Below are 12402 nucleotides of genomic sequence, written 5' to 3'. Positions count from 1 at the left end.
TCAGTCTCTGACCACAACTTCCCAAACTTTCCAGCTTGCTTACTCAAGTACTCCCACTTCACCTATCCTCTGACCTCACTGGAATTTCCAATTCATTGACCTTCTACTCTTCACCCCCTCCTATCTTCACTTCCCTGTCTTTCCAGCATAGATTCTGTGATTCATCATACCAGTTACTTTCTTGCATGTACTCTGAACTCTTGCTCCTGCCCTGTGATAGCATTTGGTCTGGCACAATTTCAACCCTGATTGAAATCTTTTTTTCTGCCTTCACAGTGTCTACAGTCAGGCAGCTGAGTACTTGTAGAAAACAACAAAAGAAAATTGGTACCACTCTAGGTTCACACTTAGTATCTTTAATTGGTCTTAATGTTGCTTGGAAATTTTACAGTGATTTTTCATGAGCCCATTCTTTACAACCGTATTTTTAAACCTTCTCTATTTTCCTCAAACCTCCATTAATCTCTTTATTCCCAACTTTTCTTGGATGACCTTGCCTCCTATGAAGGCCTATCCCTCTGTGTATGCTTTAGATCCTATTCCTTCCATCCTTCTTAGGGGCCTTTCTCCATTTCTTCTTTTTTATATAGTTGTCATCTTTATCCACAGTTACACTTTCTCCTGGTCAATTGTGGTTCAGAAATATTACATACGCTAAGATATTTTAAGAAAGACTACATTCACATAACTTTTATTACAGTGTATTTTTGTAATTGTCCTATTGTTAGTTATTACTCACTGTGCCTAATTTATAAATTAAACTTTATTATAGGTATGTATGCATAGGAAAAAACAGTACAGTTGACCCTTGAACAACTCGGGGATGCCAACCCCCTGCACAATCAAGATGCCACATGTGACTTTTGACTCCCCCAAAACTTAGCTACTAATAGCCTACTGTTGACCAGAAACCTTACTGATAACATCAACAGCTGGTTAACACATATTTTGTATGTTATATGTATTATACTGTATTCTTACAATAAAGTGATCTACAGAAAAGAAAATGTTAAGAAAATCTTAAGAGAAAATACATGTACAATACTGTACTGTATTGATACTCTACATAATCTGTTTACAAGATGAGTAGTCTGTCTGAAAAGGCAAGCAACCACATCAGCATACCTCAACCCATGGTACATGTCAGGCAATTCATGTTTTTTTTTACAATGTCATGACTTTTCTCTGCTTGGGAGCACTTCCAGCATTACATTTCATATGGGTCCCATGGTGTTATTCGAGGTTATGGTATGGTACGAAACATGATGAAAATATATGAGAACCACGAGAAATCACTTTTTAAAAATTATGTTATTATTTTAGAGACAGGATCTTGCTATGTTGCCCAGGCTGGACTCATATTCCTGGGCCCAAGCAGTCCTCCAGCTCAGCCTCCCGAGTAGCTGGAACTATACGTTCACCCACCGTGCCAGCTAGAGAGATCACTTTTTACTGTGATACATAATTTGCTGGAGAGAAGAACTGCTCACACAGAGATTATTAGTATCACATGGCATTTTAAGCAGATATTTACAACACTAGGGCTCACTGCAATGGCAACAGGAAGTGGCTATGAGATTATTATAGCAGTATAGTATACACTACAGCTAATTATATATAGTTATTTAATACTGCATCTTGACATTTGTTTACATTTTCTTTGGCTTTGAATGGTATCATGTACAGTCTGTAAGTGTGTATGTAGGTTCTGATAAATGTTAACTTTTTTTTTTCTTTTTTGAGATGGAGTTTCGCTCTCGTTGTCCAGGATGGAGTGCAATGGTGTGATCTCAGCTCACTGCAACCTCCACCTCCTGGGTTCAAGCGATTCTCCTGTCTCAGTCTCCTGAGTAGCTGGGATTACAGGCGCCCACCACCACACCCGGTAATTTTTGGTATTTTTAGTAGAAACGGGGTTTCACCACATTGGCCAGGCTGGTCTCAAACTCATGACCTCAGGTGATCCGACCACCTTGGCCTCCCAAAATGCTGGAATTACAGGCATGAGCACCCAGCCAGTCTTAACTTTTTATGCCAAGTTTGTGGTTTTGGTTTTTTTTAAATTTTGAGACGGAGTCTTGCTCTATTGCCCAGGCTGGAGTGCAGTGGTACAATCTCGGCTCACTGCAACCTCCACCTCCTGAGGTCAAGTGATTCTCCTGTCTCAGCCTCCCAAGTAGCCGGGAGTACAGGCGTGTGCCACCAAGCCCAGCTAATTTTTGTGTTTTCAGTAGAAACGGGGTTTTGCCATGTTAGCCAGGCTGGTCTTGAACTCCTGACCTCAAGTGATCCACCTGCCTCAGCCTCCCAAGGTGCTGGGATTACAGGCATGAGCCACTGTGCCCGGCCAATTTGTGCATAATTTATGGTAGAAAATGATAGAGTAGGATCTATGTAACTTTTATGCATTCATGACATACCTGGCTTAATCTTAATTTTAAAAAATATTTCTAGGCTAAACTGAGCATGGTAGTACATGCCTATGGTCTCAGCTACTCTGGAGGCTGAGGCAGGAGGATTGCTTGAGTCCAGGAGATCAAGGCTACAGTGAGCTGTCATTGCACCACTGTACTCCAGCCTGGGCAACAGAGCAAGACCCTGTCTGAAAAAAATATATTTCTAGGCTACATGGTTCATTTGTGAGTTTAAACAAATTGTTGCAAATCTCTAAAAATTTTTCCAATATATTTTTGGGAAAAAAACATCATATAAGTGGACCCATGGAGTTCAAACCTGTGATATTCAAGGGTCAACTGTATGTATAGGGTTTGGTACTATCTGCAGTTTCAGGTACCTACTGTGTGTCTTGAATGTATCCGCTGTGGATAAGAGGGGACTGCTGTGTCTCCAACTTCTTTTTGGTATTAGATCCACATCCAGTTAATCATCAGATCCTAGCCATTCTGTCTTCTAAATGTTTTTGTTTGTCCACTTTTCTCAACTCTTCCGTCGTCACTCTAATCTATGCCACCATCATCTCTTAATTGAACTACTTTAATAGTTTCCTACTTGATCTCCTCATGCCTATTCTTACCCCCTGAAATCCATCCACAATAGAGTAGCTAGAGTGATATTGTTAAAATGCATATTTTATCAGAGGTGTAGCCAGGCATTAACATCTGGGCAGGGGTATCTACCTTTTATTTTGTTGATGGGGGAACTATTTTCTCATTCATCTTCTCATTTTCACCCTACCTTCTCTAACTTCTTTTCATCATCATCCTGGGACAGTGTCATATGGTTGTGCCAACAAATTACCTTCAAGTTGTTTAAAGGATTAATATTTAATAATGCAAGTGCTCGAGGAGATAAAATCCTTCCCCTTGTTCCCCTAGCTACTCTTCTGCCTCTGTTCATATTGCTTTTCTGCTTAAAAGCCTTCTTCAGGTCCCTTTTCCCCCTCAGATAAAAGTTTAAAATTCTTAATAGCCTTTGGGGCCCTGAACCATCTTTCTAGCCTCATCCCATTCCATCTTTTCATTTTTCCTATACGTTAGCCACCCTAGCCTTCTTTGTTTCTCAAATGTAACAGCCCCCCCTTTTCCACATATACTCTCCCACCTATAGCCACACACATACTTTGCCTTCTAGTTCTTATACATTCCTCTGGTCTAAGCCTAAATCTTACTTTGTGGTGGCAGTATAATGAGTGATTTTAAAATCTGGACTAGAGGCCGAGGCAGGCGGATCACTTGAGGTCAGGAGTTTGAGACCAGCTTGGCCAATATATGGTAAAACCCCATCTCTACTAAAAATACAAAAATAAGCCAGGTGTGGTGTCATGCACCTGTAGTCCCAGCTACTCAGGAGGCTAAGACAGGAGAATTGCTTGAACCTGGGAGGCAGAGGTTGCAGTGAACTGAGATTGTGCCACTGCACTCCAGCCTGGGTGACAGAGTGAGACTCTGTCTCAAAAAAAAACAAAAAAAACTAGACTTGATGGTCATATTAGTCTGTTTCAAAGTGTTTCTGAACCTTAGTTTCCAAATCTATAAGATGGGGTTATATTTACCTCACAGGGTTGTTGAGAGGCTTAAATAAGAGTTTGTGTGAAGTGTTTAGCATAACATCTGAAATACAGTAGACAGTAAGTGTTCTTATTGCTTTATCAAGCTAACTGCCCTTAATAGAATAAAATTCTTACAGTTGACTTTATTACTGCGGCATAAGCAAGGGAGATAAGGAGTTCCTTTCTGGGGAATTTGTTGTCCATACTATTCCTTCTCTGTAGTCTCTTATTTTTAACAGGAGCAATAGTAACACAAATTTGGGTTTGATCATCATTTTTTCATATGGCTATCATTATTTTTAAATGTAGGCAACACCCAGGACACCTACTGTGTGAAAGAACACTAGAAGACCTTCCTATTCAAGGACCTAAGGGGATAGATGAAGATGATCCTGTTAACTCTGCCTACAACATGAAACTGACCAAGTTTTCTTTCCAAATTGATAGGTACAGAAATTTCCTTTTCATTTAGTTTATTGTTCCTATTTTTTATCATACTGACACTGTACCCTTTCATTAAAGGTCTTTATTTGGTAGATACTTTTTTTTTTTTTTTTTTTTTTTTTTTGAGACGGAGTCTTTGCTCTGTCACCCAGGCTGGAGTGCAGTGGCGCGAACTCGGCTCACTACAAGCTCCGCCTCCTGGGTTTACGCCATTCTCCTGCCTCAGCCTCCCGAGTAGCTGGGACCACAGGCGCCCGCCACCTTGCCCGGCTAGTTTTTTGTACTTTTAGTAGAGACGGGGTTTCACTGTGTTAGCCAGGATGGTCTCGATCTCCTGACCTTGTGATCCGCCCATCTCGGCCTCCCAAAGTGCTGGGATTACAGGCGTGAGCCACCGCGCCCAGCCACTTTTTTTTCTTAAGAACGTCTTTGCCCTGGTTTAGTGTTTCACATAGTGCCTTTTACTGTGACAGGTGTTAAGTTATATTTTACCTTGTTTTCCAGGTCTTGGAAAGCCCAGCTATCATCATTGAATGAAACAATAAAGAACTCCAAACTGGAGGTTTCCTGTTGTGCTCCATGGTTCCAGGATATTTTGCATTCAGAGTCACCTGAATGTGGTAACCACAGTACAAGTGTGCAGAGCTGGGCTTTCATTCCACAGGACATAATACATGGGCAATATAATTTTCTACGGAAAGATCATGCCAAGACCAGTGATCCAGGAAGATCATGGAAGATAATGCACATCGGTGAACAAGAGGAACCCATAGATCTTAAATGTGTGTCTGTGACAGGATTCACTGCACTGTTTACTTGGGAAGTGGAAAGGATGGGCTATACCATTACCCTCTGGGATTTGGAGAACCAGGGCATGCAGTGTTTTTCCCTTGGCAGAAAGTGTGTTCCTGTAGACAGTAGTGGAGAGCAGCAACTGTGCTTTGTTTTGACAGGTGAGACTGTCTTGTATCAGACTGAAATTCACCATTGCTGAGATGTATGCTTTCCTACTGTATTTTGCTTCTGCCTCAGTGCCTGCCTCACCTTTAAGTGGTATTATAATTGTTTATAGAGGAAGGTTCTTGTTATTCTTGGTAATAGTGTCTCATATGTTTGGCTTTTAATTAACGTCATTTCTGCCCAGCTAAATGCTAAGATACTAAGTCAGAGAAAGTTTGAGAGAAATGAAGTTTATTATTATTATTTTTTTAAACTCAAAGAGTCTTCGTTTGACTTGACAAGCAGAGGTTGTAAGCTAGCTGCTCATGGGCCATGTATGAACTGCATATTTATTTTGCTTGGCTTGCACTGTCTAGGCTTTTAAAAAAGATTATAAACATTCATAATTAGAGGGTTTCACACAAATTCTAATTTCCAGCTGTTACTGAAAATTATAAGATCTGGCAACACTGGGCCTGCATTCCTGCATAGTTAACTTATGGGTTGGAGCTGTGTTTCAATCATTCTCTTAGATGGGCCATTTTATTTCTCTCTCTTTTTTTTAAATTTTTTTTTTTAGACAGAGTCTCACTCTCGCCCAGGCTGGGGTGCAGTGGTGCGATCTTGGCTCACTGCAACCTCCACCTCCCTCCAGAGTAGCTGGGACTACAGGCACGCACCACCACGCCCAGCTAATTTTTGTATTTTTAGTAGAGATGAGGTCTCGCAGTGCTGACCAGACTGGTCTCAAATGCCTGACCTCAAACAGTCCACCTGCCTCAGCCTCCCAAAGTGCTGGGATTATAGGTGTGAGCCACCATGCCTGGCTGTACTTTCATTTTTTAATAGAGGTGAGGTCTCACTACCTTGCCCAGGTTGGTCTCAAACTCCTGAGCTCAAGTGATCCTCCCGGCTTTGCCTCCCGAAGTGCTAGGATTACAGGCGTGAGCCACTATGCCTGGCATGAGCCATTTTATTTCTGATTAGGTTTTTCTTTCACTTCTCTCACTACCTGCTAGGCCCCTGTAGGCATGGGACATTTTGATATTTCAGATATGTATTCATTCACTGCAGAATCTGTGTTCTACAAAGGCATTGAATGTTGTGATTGGAATTAACCATGTGTTTCTTCTATACTCAAATTTTGGTAGTCTTGTATTTCTATGTGTCAGGAATAAGCTGTGAATTATTTTATAATGATAAACCAGAAATCTGACATCTCTAAGTGATTAAAGGTTCCATGATTGGTTATGCAAGATAAAATAAAGTAGATATGTGGGATTTAGTGCTTTTTTTTTTTTTTTCCTGATATGGAGTCTCCCTGACTGGAGTGCAATGGTGTGATCTCGGTTCACTGCCCTCCGCCTCCCAGGTTCAAGCGATTCTCCTGCCTCAGCCTCCAGTAGCTGGGATTACAGGCGCCTGCCACCACACCCAGCTAAATTTTTGTTTATTTTTGGTAGAGATGGGGTTTCATCATGTTGACCAGACTGGTCCCAAACTCCTGACCTCAGGTGATCTGCCCACCTTGGCCTCCCAAAGTGCTGATATTACAGGCAGGAGCCACTGTGCCCAGCCAATTTGTGCTATTTCATAAAATGCATTGCTCTTAAAAGAATTTGCCTTGTGGTCAGTGTTTTAAAGATAAATTTTCTTGGTGGGTGCAGTGGCTCATGCCTGTAATCAAAGCACTTTGGGAGGCCAAGGTGGGAGGATCACTTGAAGCCAGGAGTTTGAGACCAGCCTGGGAAACAAAGTGAAACCCTATTGCTACAAAATAATTTAAAAATTTTTTTAAATTAGCAAAACGATTTTTAAAAAATTAGCTGGGTGTGATGGCACGAAGCTGTAATTCCGGCTACTCCAGAGGCTGAGGTGGGAGGATTGCTTGAGGCCAGGAGTCTGAGGCTGCAGTGAGCTATGATCACACCACTGCCCTCCAGCCTGGGCAATGGAGGGAGACTCTCTCCAAAAAGGAAAAACCCAAAAAACTGTCCTTTAAAAATGTTGAAAAATCATGATGAGTTAATTAAGGTCATTTTAGTACGTGATATCCAGTAAATATATTTGTAATTATAGTACTGAAGTATTGGGTAATTAAAAATTAATTCCTAAATCATAATCCTAAGATCTAATCTAATTTATTAAAGCTAACTTTTATTTTTCCTATAGAGAAAGGACTCTCTCTGATTTTGTTTGGTTTGACACAAGAAGAGTTTTTAAACAGACTCATGATCCATGGAAGTGCCAGCACTGTGGACATTCTTTGTCATCTCAATGGCTGGGGGAGGTGCTCCATTCCCATACATGCACTAGAGGTAACAGAATTAAATGCCCGTAGAACATTACTTAATTATTTTGTGTTATATGCTTTTATTCGATTTAGGATTTGAGAGAATTCATTTAATTTAGCAACAAAAAGAACTATGGCCTTTGCATATCTATTTAAACAGTTCTGGCTGTTTCAGTACCCTAACTCAACTTTTTGGCTTTATACGATACAAGATTATAGTAGATGGTAAGAAAAAGGTACAGGAAATGGAGGCAACATTAAGTTAATGAGACTAAATGGAGTGGAAATAAGTTATGGAAAGCTTGAACAGTAATGATCTTTTATTCCTACCTTATGCTTCCTACTTTTTTTTTTTTTTTTTGACACAGGGTCTCACTCTGTTGCCCAGGCTGGAGTGCAGTAGTACAATCTAGACTCACTGCAACCTCCGCCTCCCTGGTTCAAGTGATTCTCCCACCTCAGCCTCCCCAGTAGCTGGGACTGCAGGCACACATCACCATGCCCAGCTAATTTTTGTATTTTTTGGTAGAGGCAGGGTTTTGCCTTGTTGGCCATGGCTGGTCTCGAACTCCTAATTTCAAGTGATTCGCTCGCTGTGTCCCAGAATGCTGGAATAAGAGAAGTGAGCCACTGCACGCGGCCTGCTTCCTACTATTCTAATCCAACTTCAGAAGAGACATAACCTGAATTTATGCAGCATTTTATAATTCACAAACACTCTTTTACATGCAATATCTAATTTTGTCCCAAAAGAACCACATGAGACAGATTGGGTAGTTTATATTATTTTTATTTTGCAGATGAAGAAACTTAGGCTCTCAGTGATTGAGTGGGTGACCCAGAGCCATATTAATAAAGACAGGAGCTAGAATCAAGGGCAGGGTACCTTTTGCTATACCACACAGTCCCTGAAGTTAATAATGTTATGTGCCAATTTCTTTAAATGACAGCTTTATTGAGATATAATCACATACCCATAAAATTCACCCTTTTCAAGTGTACAACTCAATGGCCTTTGGTATATTCAGAGTTGTGCAGCCATCATCACTAATTCAGAACATTTTCATCACCTCAAAAAGAAACTCCATAACCATTAGTGGCCACTCCCTATTTCCTGTTGTCTCCACGTCTTAAACACCAATCTACTTTCTGACTAGATTTTTCTATTCTGGACATTTCATGTAAATGGAATCATAAAATGTGTGACCTTTGTGACTGGCATGTTTGACCTAGCATGTTTTCAAAGTTCATGTTGTAGCATGCGTCACTACAACTTCATTCATTTTTATGGCTGAATATTCCATTTTATCAATATATACTGCTTTTTGTTTATCCATTCATCAGCTGATGGACATTTGGGTTGTCTCCACTTTCTGGCCATTATGAATAATCCTGCTATGGACATTTGTGTACAAGCTTTTGTGTTGACATATGTCTTCATTTCTCTTGGGTATATACCTGGCTGTGGAATTACTGGGTCATTTATTATTTTTGGGGAATCCCCAAACTCTTTTCCACAGTTAATGCACCATTTTACATTCCCATCAGCAATATATGAGGGTTCTGCTAGCTGCACATCTTAGCTAACACTTGTTGTCTGTTTTTTATTCTAGCCATCCTAGTCAGTGTGAACTCAAAATGAAATGGCATCTCATTGTGGTTTTCATTTGTTTTTTAATAATGACTAAACATGTTGAACATGTTTTCATATGCTTATTGGCTATTTGTGTGTCTTCTTTGGAGAAATGTCTATTGAATTACTTTGCCCCTTTTTAGAATTAGGTTGTCTTTTTATTGAGTTCTGAGAGTTCTTTATATATTCTGGATGCTAGACCCTATGACATACATGATTTACAAATACTTTCTCCCATTCTTTGAGTTGTTATTTCACCTTCTTTTTAAATTTTTTTTAACTTTTATTTTAGGTTCGGGGTACATTTGCAGGTTTGTCACATAGGTAAATTGCATATCATGGAGGTTTGGTGTACAGGTTATTTCATCACTCAGGTAATAAGCATAGTACCTGATAGGTAGTTTTCAATCCTCACCTTCCTCCTACCCTCCACCCTCAAGTAAGCCCCAGTGTCTGTTGTTCACTTCTTTTTGTTCGTGTGTGCTATGTTTAGCTCCCACTTATAAGTGAGAACACCCAGTATCTGATTTTCTGTTCCTGCATTAATTCACTTAGGATAATGGCCTCTAGCTCCATCCATGTTGCTGCAAAGGACATGACCTCGTTCTTTTTTATGACTGCATAGTATTCTGTGGTGTATATGTATCACAAATTCTTTATCCAATTGATATGGTTTGACTCTGTATCCCCAGCCAAATCTCATCTTGAATTGTAATCCCTATGTGTCAAGGGAGGGAGGTGATTGGATCATGGGAGCAGTTTCCCCCATGCTGTTCTCGTGATAGTGAGTTCTCAAGAGATCTGATAGTTTAAAAGTGGCAGTTTTCCCCTGTGCTCTCTCTCCTGCCACCATGTAAGACATGCCTTGCTTCCCCTTCACGTTCCACTATGATTATAAGTTTCCTGAGGCCTCCTGGCCATGCAGAACTGTGAGTCAGTTAAACCTCTCTTCTCAGGTAGTATATTTACAGCTGTGTGAGGACAGACTAATATACCAGTGTGCCAACCTAAATGCCAATCATGGGCATTTAGGTTGATTCCATGTCTTTGCCATTGTCAATAGTGCTGTGAGGAATATATTTGTGCATGTATCTTTATGGTAGAATGATTTATATTCCTTTGGTTATATACCCAATAATGGGATTGCTGGGTTGAATGATAGTTCTGCTTTAACTATCTTCTTTGAGAAATCGCCAAACTGCTTTCCACAATGGCTGAGCTAATTTACATTCCCACCAGCAGTGTGTAAGCTTTCCCTTTTCTCTGCAACCTCACTAGCACCTGTTATTTTTTGGCTTTTTAGTAATAGCCATTCTGACTGGTGTGAGATGGTATCTCATTGTGGTTTTGATTTGCATTTCTCTAATGATAAGTGATACTGAGCATTTTTTCATATGCTTGTTGGTCATGTGTATGTCTTCTTTTGAAAAGTGTGTGTTCATGTCCTTTGCCTGCTTTTTAATGTGGTTATTTTTTGCTTGTTAATTTAAGTTCCTTATAGATTCTGGATATTAGGCCTTTTTGTCAGATGCATGGTTTGCAAATATTTGGTCTTATTCTCTAGGTGGTCTGTTTACTCTATTGATAATTTATTTTGCTCTGCAGAAACTCTTTGGTTTAATTAGGTCCCATTTGTCAATTTTTGGTTTTTGTTGCAATTGCTTTTGGCATCTTTGTGATGAAATCTTTGCCAGAGCCTATGTCCAGAATGGTATTTTCTAGGTTATCTTCCAGGGTTTTTAAAGTTTTAGGTTTTACTTTTAAGTATTTAATCAAACTTGAGTTGATTTTTGTATATGGTATAAGAAAGGGGTTCAGTTTCAATCATGTGCATATGGCTAACCATTTATCCCAGCACATTAATTGAATAGGGAGTTTGGGCATTTTAACAATATTGATTCTTCCTATCCATGAGCATGGGATGTTTTTCCATTTGTTTGTGTCATCTCTAATTTCTTTCAGCATTGTTCTGTAATTCTCATTGTAGAGACTTTTCATCTAACTGTATTTCTAGGTATTTTATTCTTTCTGTGACTTTTGTGAATGGGATTGCATTCTTTATTAGGCTCCCAACTTGGACATTGTTGGTGTATAGAAATGCTGCTGATTTTTTTTACATTGATTTTGTGTCCTGAAATTTTGCTAAAGTTGTTTATCAGATCTAGGAGCTTTTGAACAGAGACTATGGGGGGTGTTCTAGGTATAGAATCATGTCAGCTGCAAACAGAGGTAGTTTTACTTCCTCTCTTCCTATTTGGATGCCTTATATTTCTTTCTCTTGCCTGATCTGGTAGGACATCTAGTACTATGTTGAATAGGAGTGGTGAGAGTAGACATTTTTGTCTTGTTGTGGTTCTCATGGGGAATGCTTCCAGCTTTTGCCCATTCAGTATGATGTTGGCTAAGGGTTTTTCATAAATGGCTTTTGATATTTTGAGATATGTTTCTTCAATGCCTAGTCTGTTGAGGGTTTTTAACATGAAGGGATGTTGAAGGGAGGATTACTTGAGGAGCAAGCAATGGTTTTTGTTTTTACTTCTGTTTATGTGATGAATCACATTTATTGATTGCATATGTTGAAGCAGTCTTGCATACCAGGGATAAAGCCTACTTGATTCTGTTGGATTAGCTTTTTGATGTATTACTGGATTCAGTTTGCTAGTATTTTGTGGAGAATTTTTATATCTATATTCATTAAGGATATTGGCCTGGTTTTCTCTTTTTGTTATGTCTCTGTTTTGGTATTAGAATGATGCTGGCCTCATAGAATGAGTTGGGGAGGAGTTCCTCCTCAGTTTTTTGGGCTTTTCACCTTCTAGATGGTGTCCTTTGAAACACAAAAGTGTTTTATTCTTATGAAATCAATGTATCTTTTTTGGGGGGAAGAGGGGGTCATTTTTGCTTTTGGTGTTGAATCTAAGAAACCATTGCCTAATCTGAGATGGTGCAGATTTACTCTTAAAAGGGTTTTATAGTTTTAGCTCTTACAGTTAGGTTTATTATGCACTTTAAGTTCAATTTCTTATATGGTATGAAGGAGGAGTCCACCTTCATTCTTTTGCATTCTTTTTTTTTTTTTTTTTT

The 12402-nt window shown here is 39.6% G+C and overlaps 1 protein-coding gene across 1 annotated transcript in view; it reads left to right on the top strand.

Moving 5' to 3' along the window:
- SPG11 (spastic paraplegia 11 (autosomal recessive)) overlaps window positions 1-12402 on the top strand; it is a 121616-nt gene that overhangs the window by 7345 nt on the left and 101869 nt on the right. Inside the window, exons 5-7 of the mRNA XM_011992084.1 lie at window positions 4319-4456; window positions 4958-5406; window positions 7565-7710. Coding sequence (XP_011847474.1) covers window positions 4319-4456; window positions 4958-5406; window positions 7565-7710 — 733 coding nt within the window. The remainder of the gene's footprint in view (window positions 1-4318; window positions 4457-4957; window positions 5407-7564; window positions 7711-12402) is intronic.

Source organism: Mandrillus leucophaeus, unplaced genomic scaffold, assembly GCF_000951045.1.
Source record: "Mandrillus leucophaeus isolate KB7577 unplaced genomic scaffold, Mleu.le_1.0 Scaffold402, whole genome shotgun sequence".
NCBI classification, from domain to species: domain Eukaryota; kingdom Metazoa; phylum Chordata; class Mammalia; order Primates; family Cercopithecidae; genus Mandrillus; species Mandrillus leucophaeus.
The sequence above is the reverse complement of the archived record's forward strand: the minus strand, read 5'-3'. Positions and strand labels throughout refer to the sequence as shown.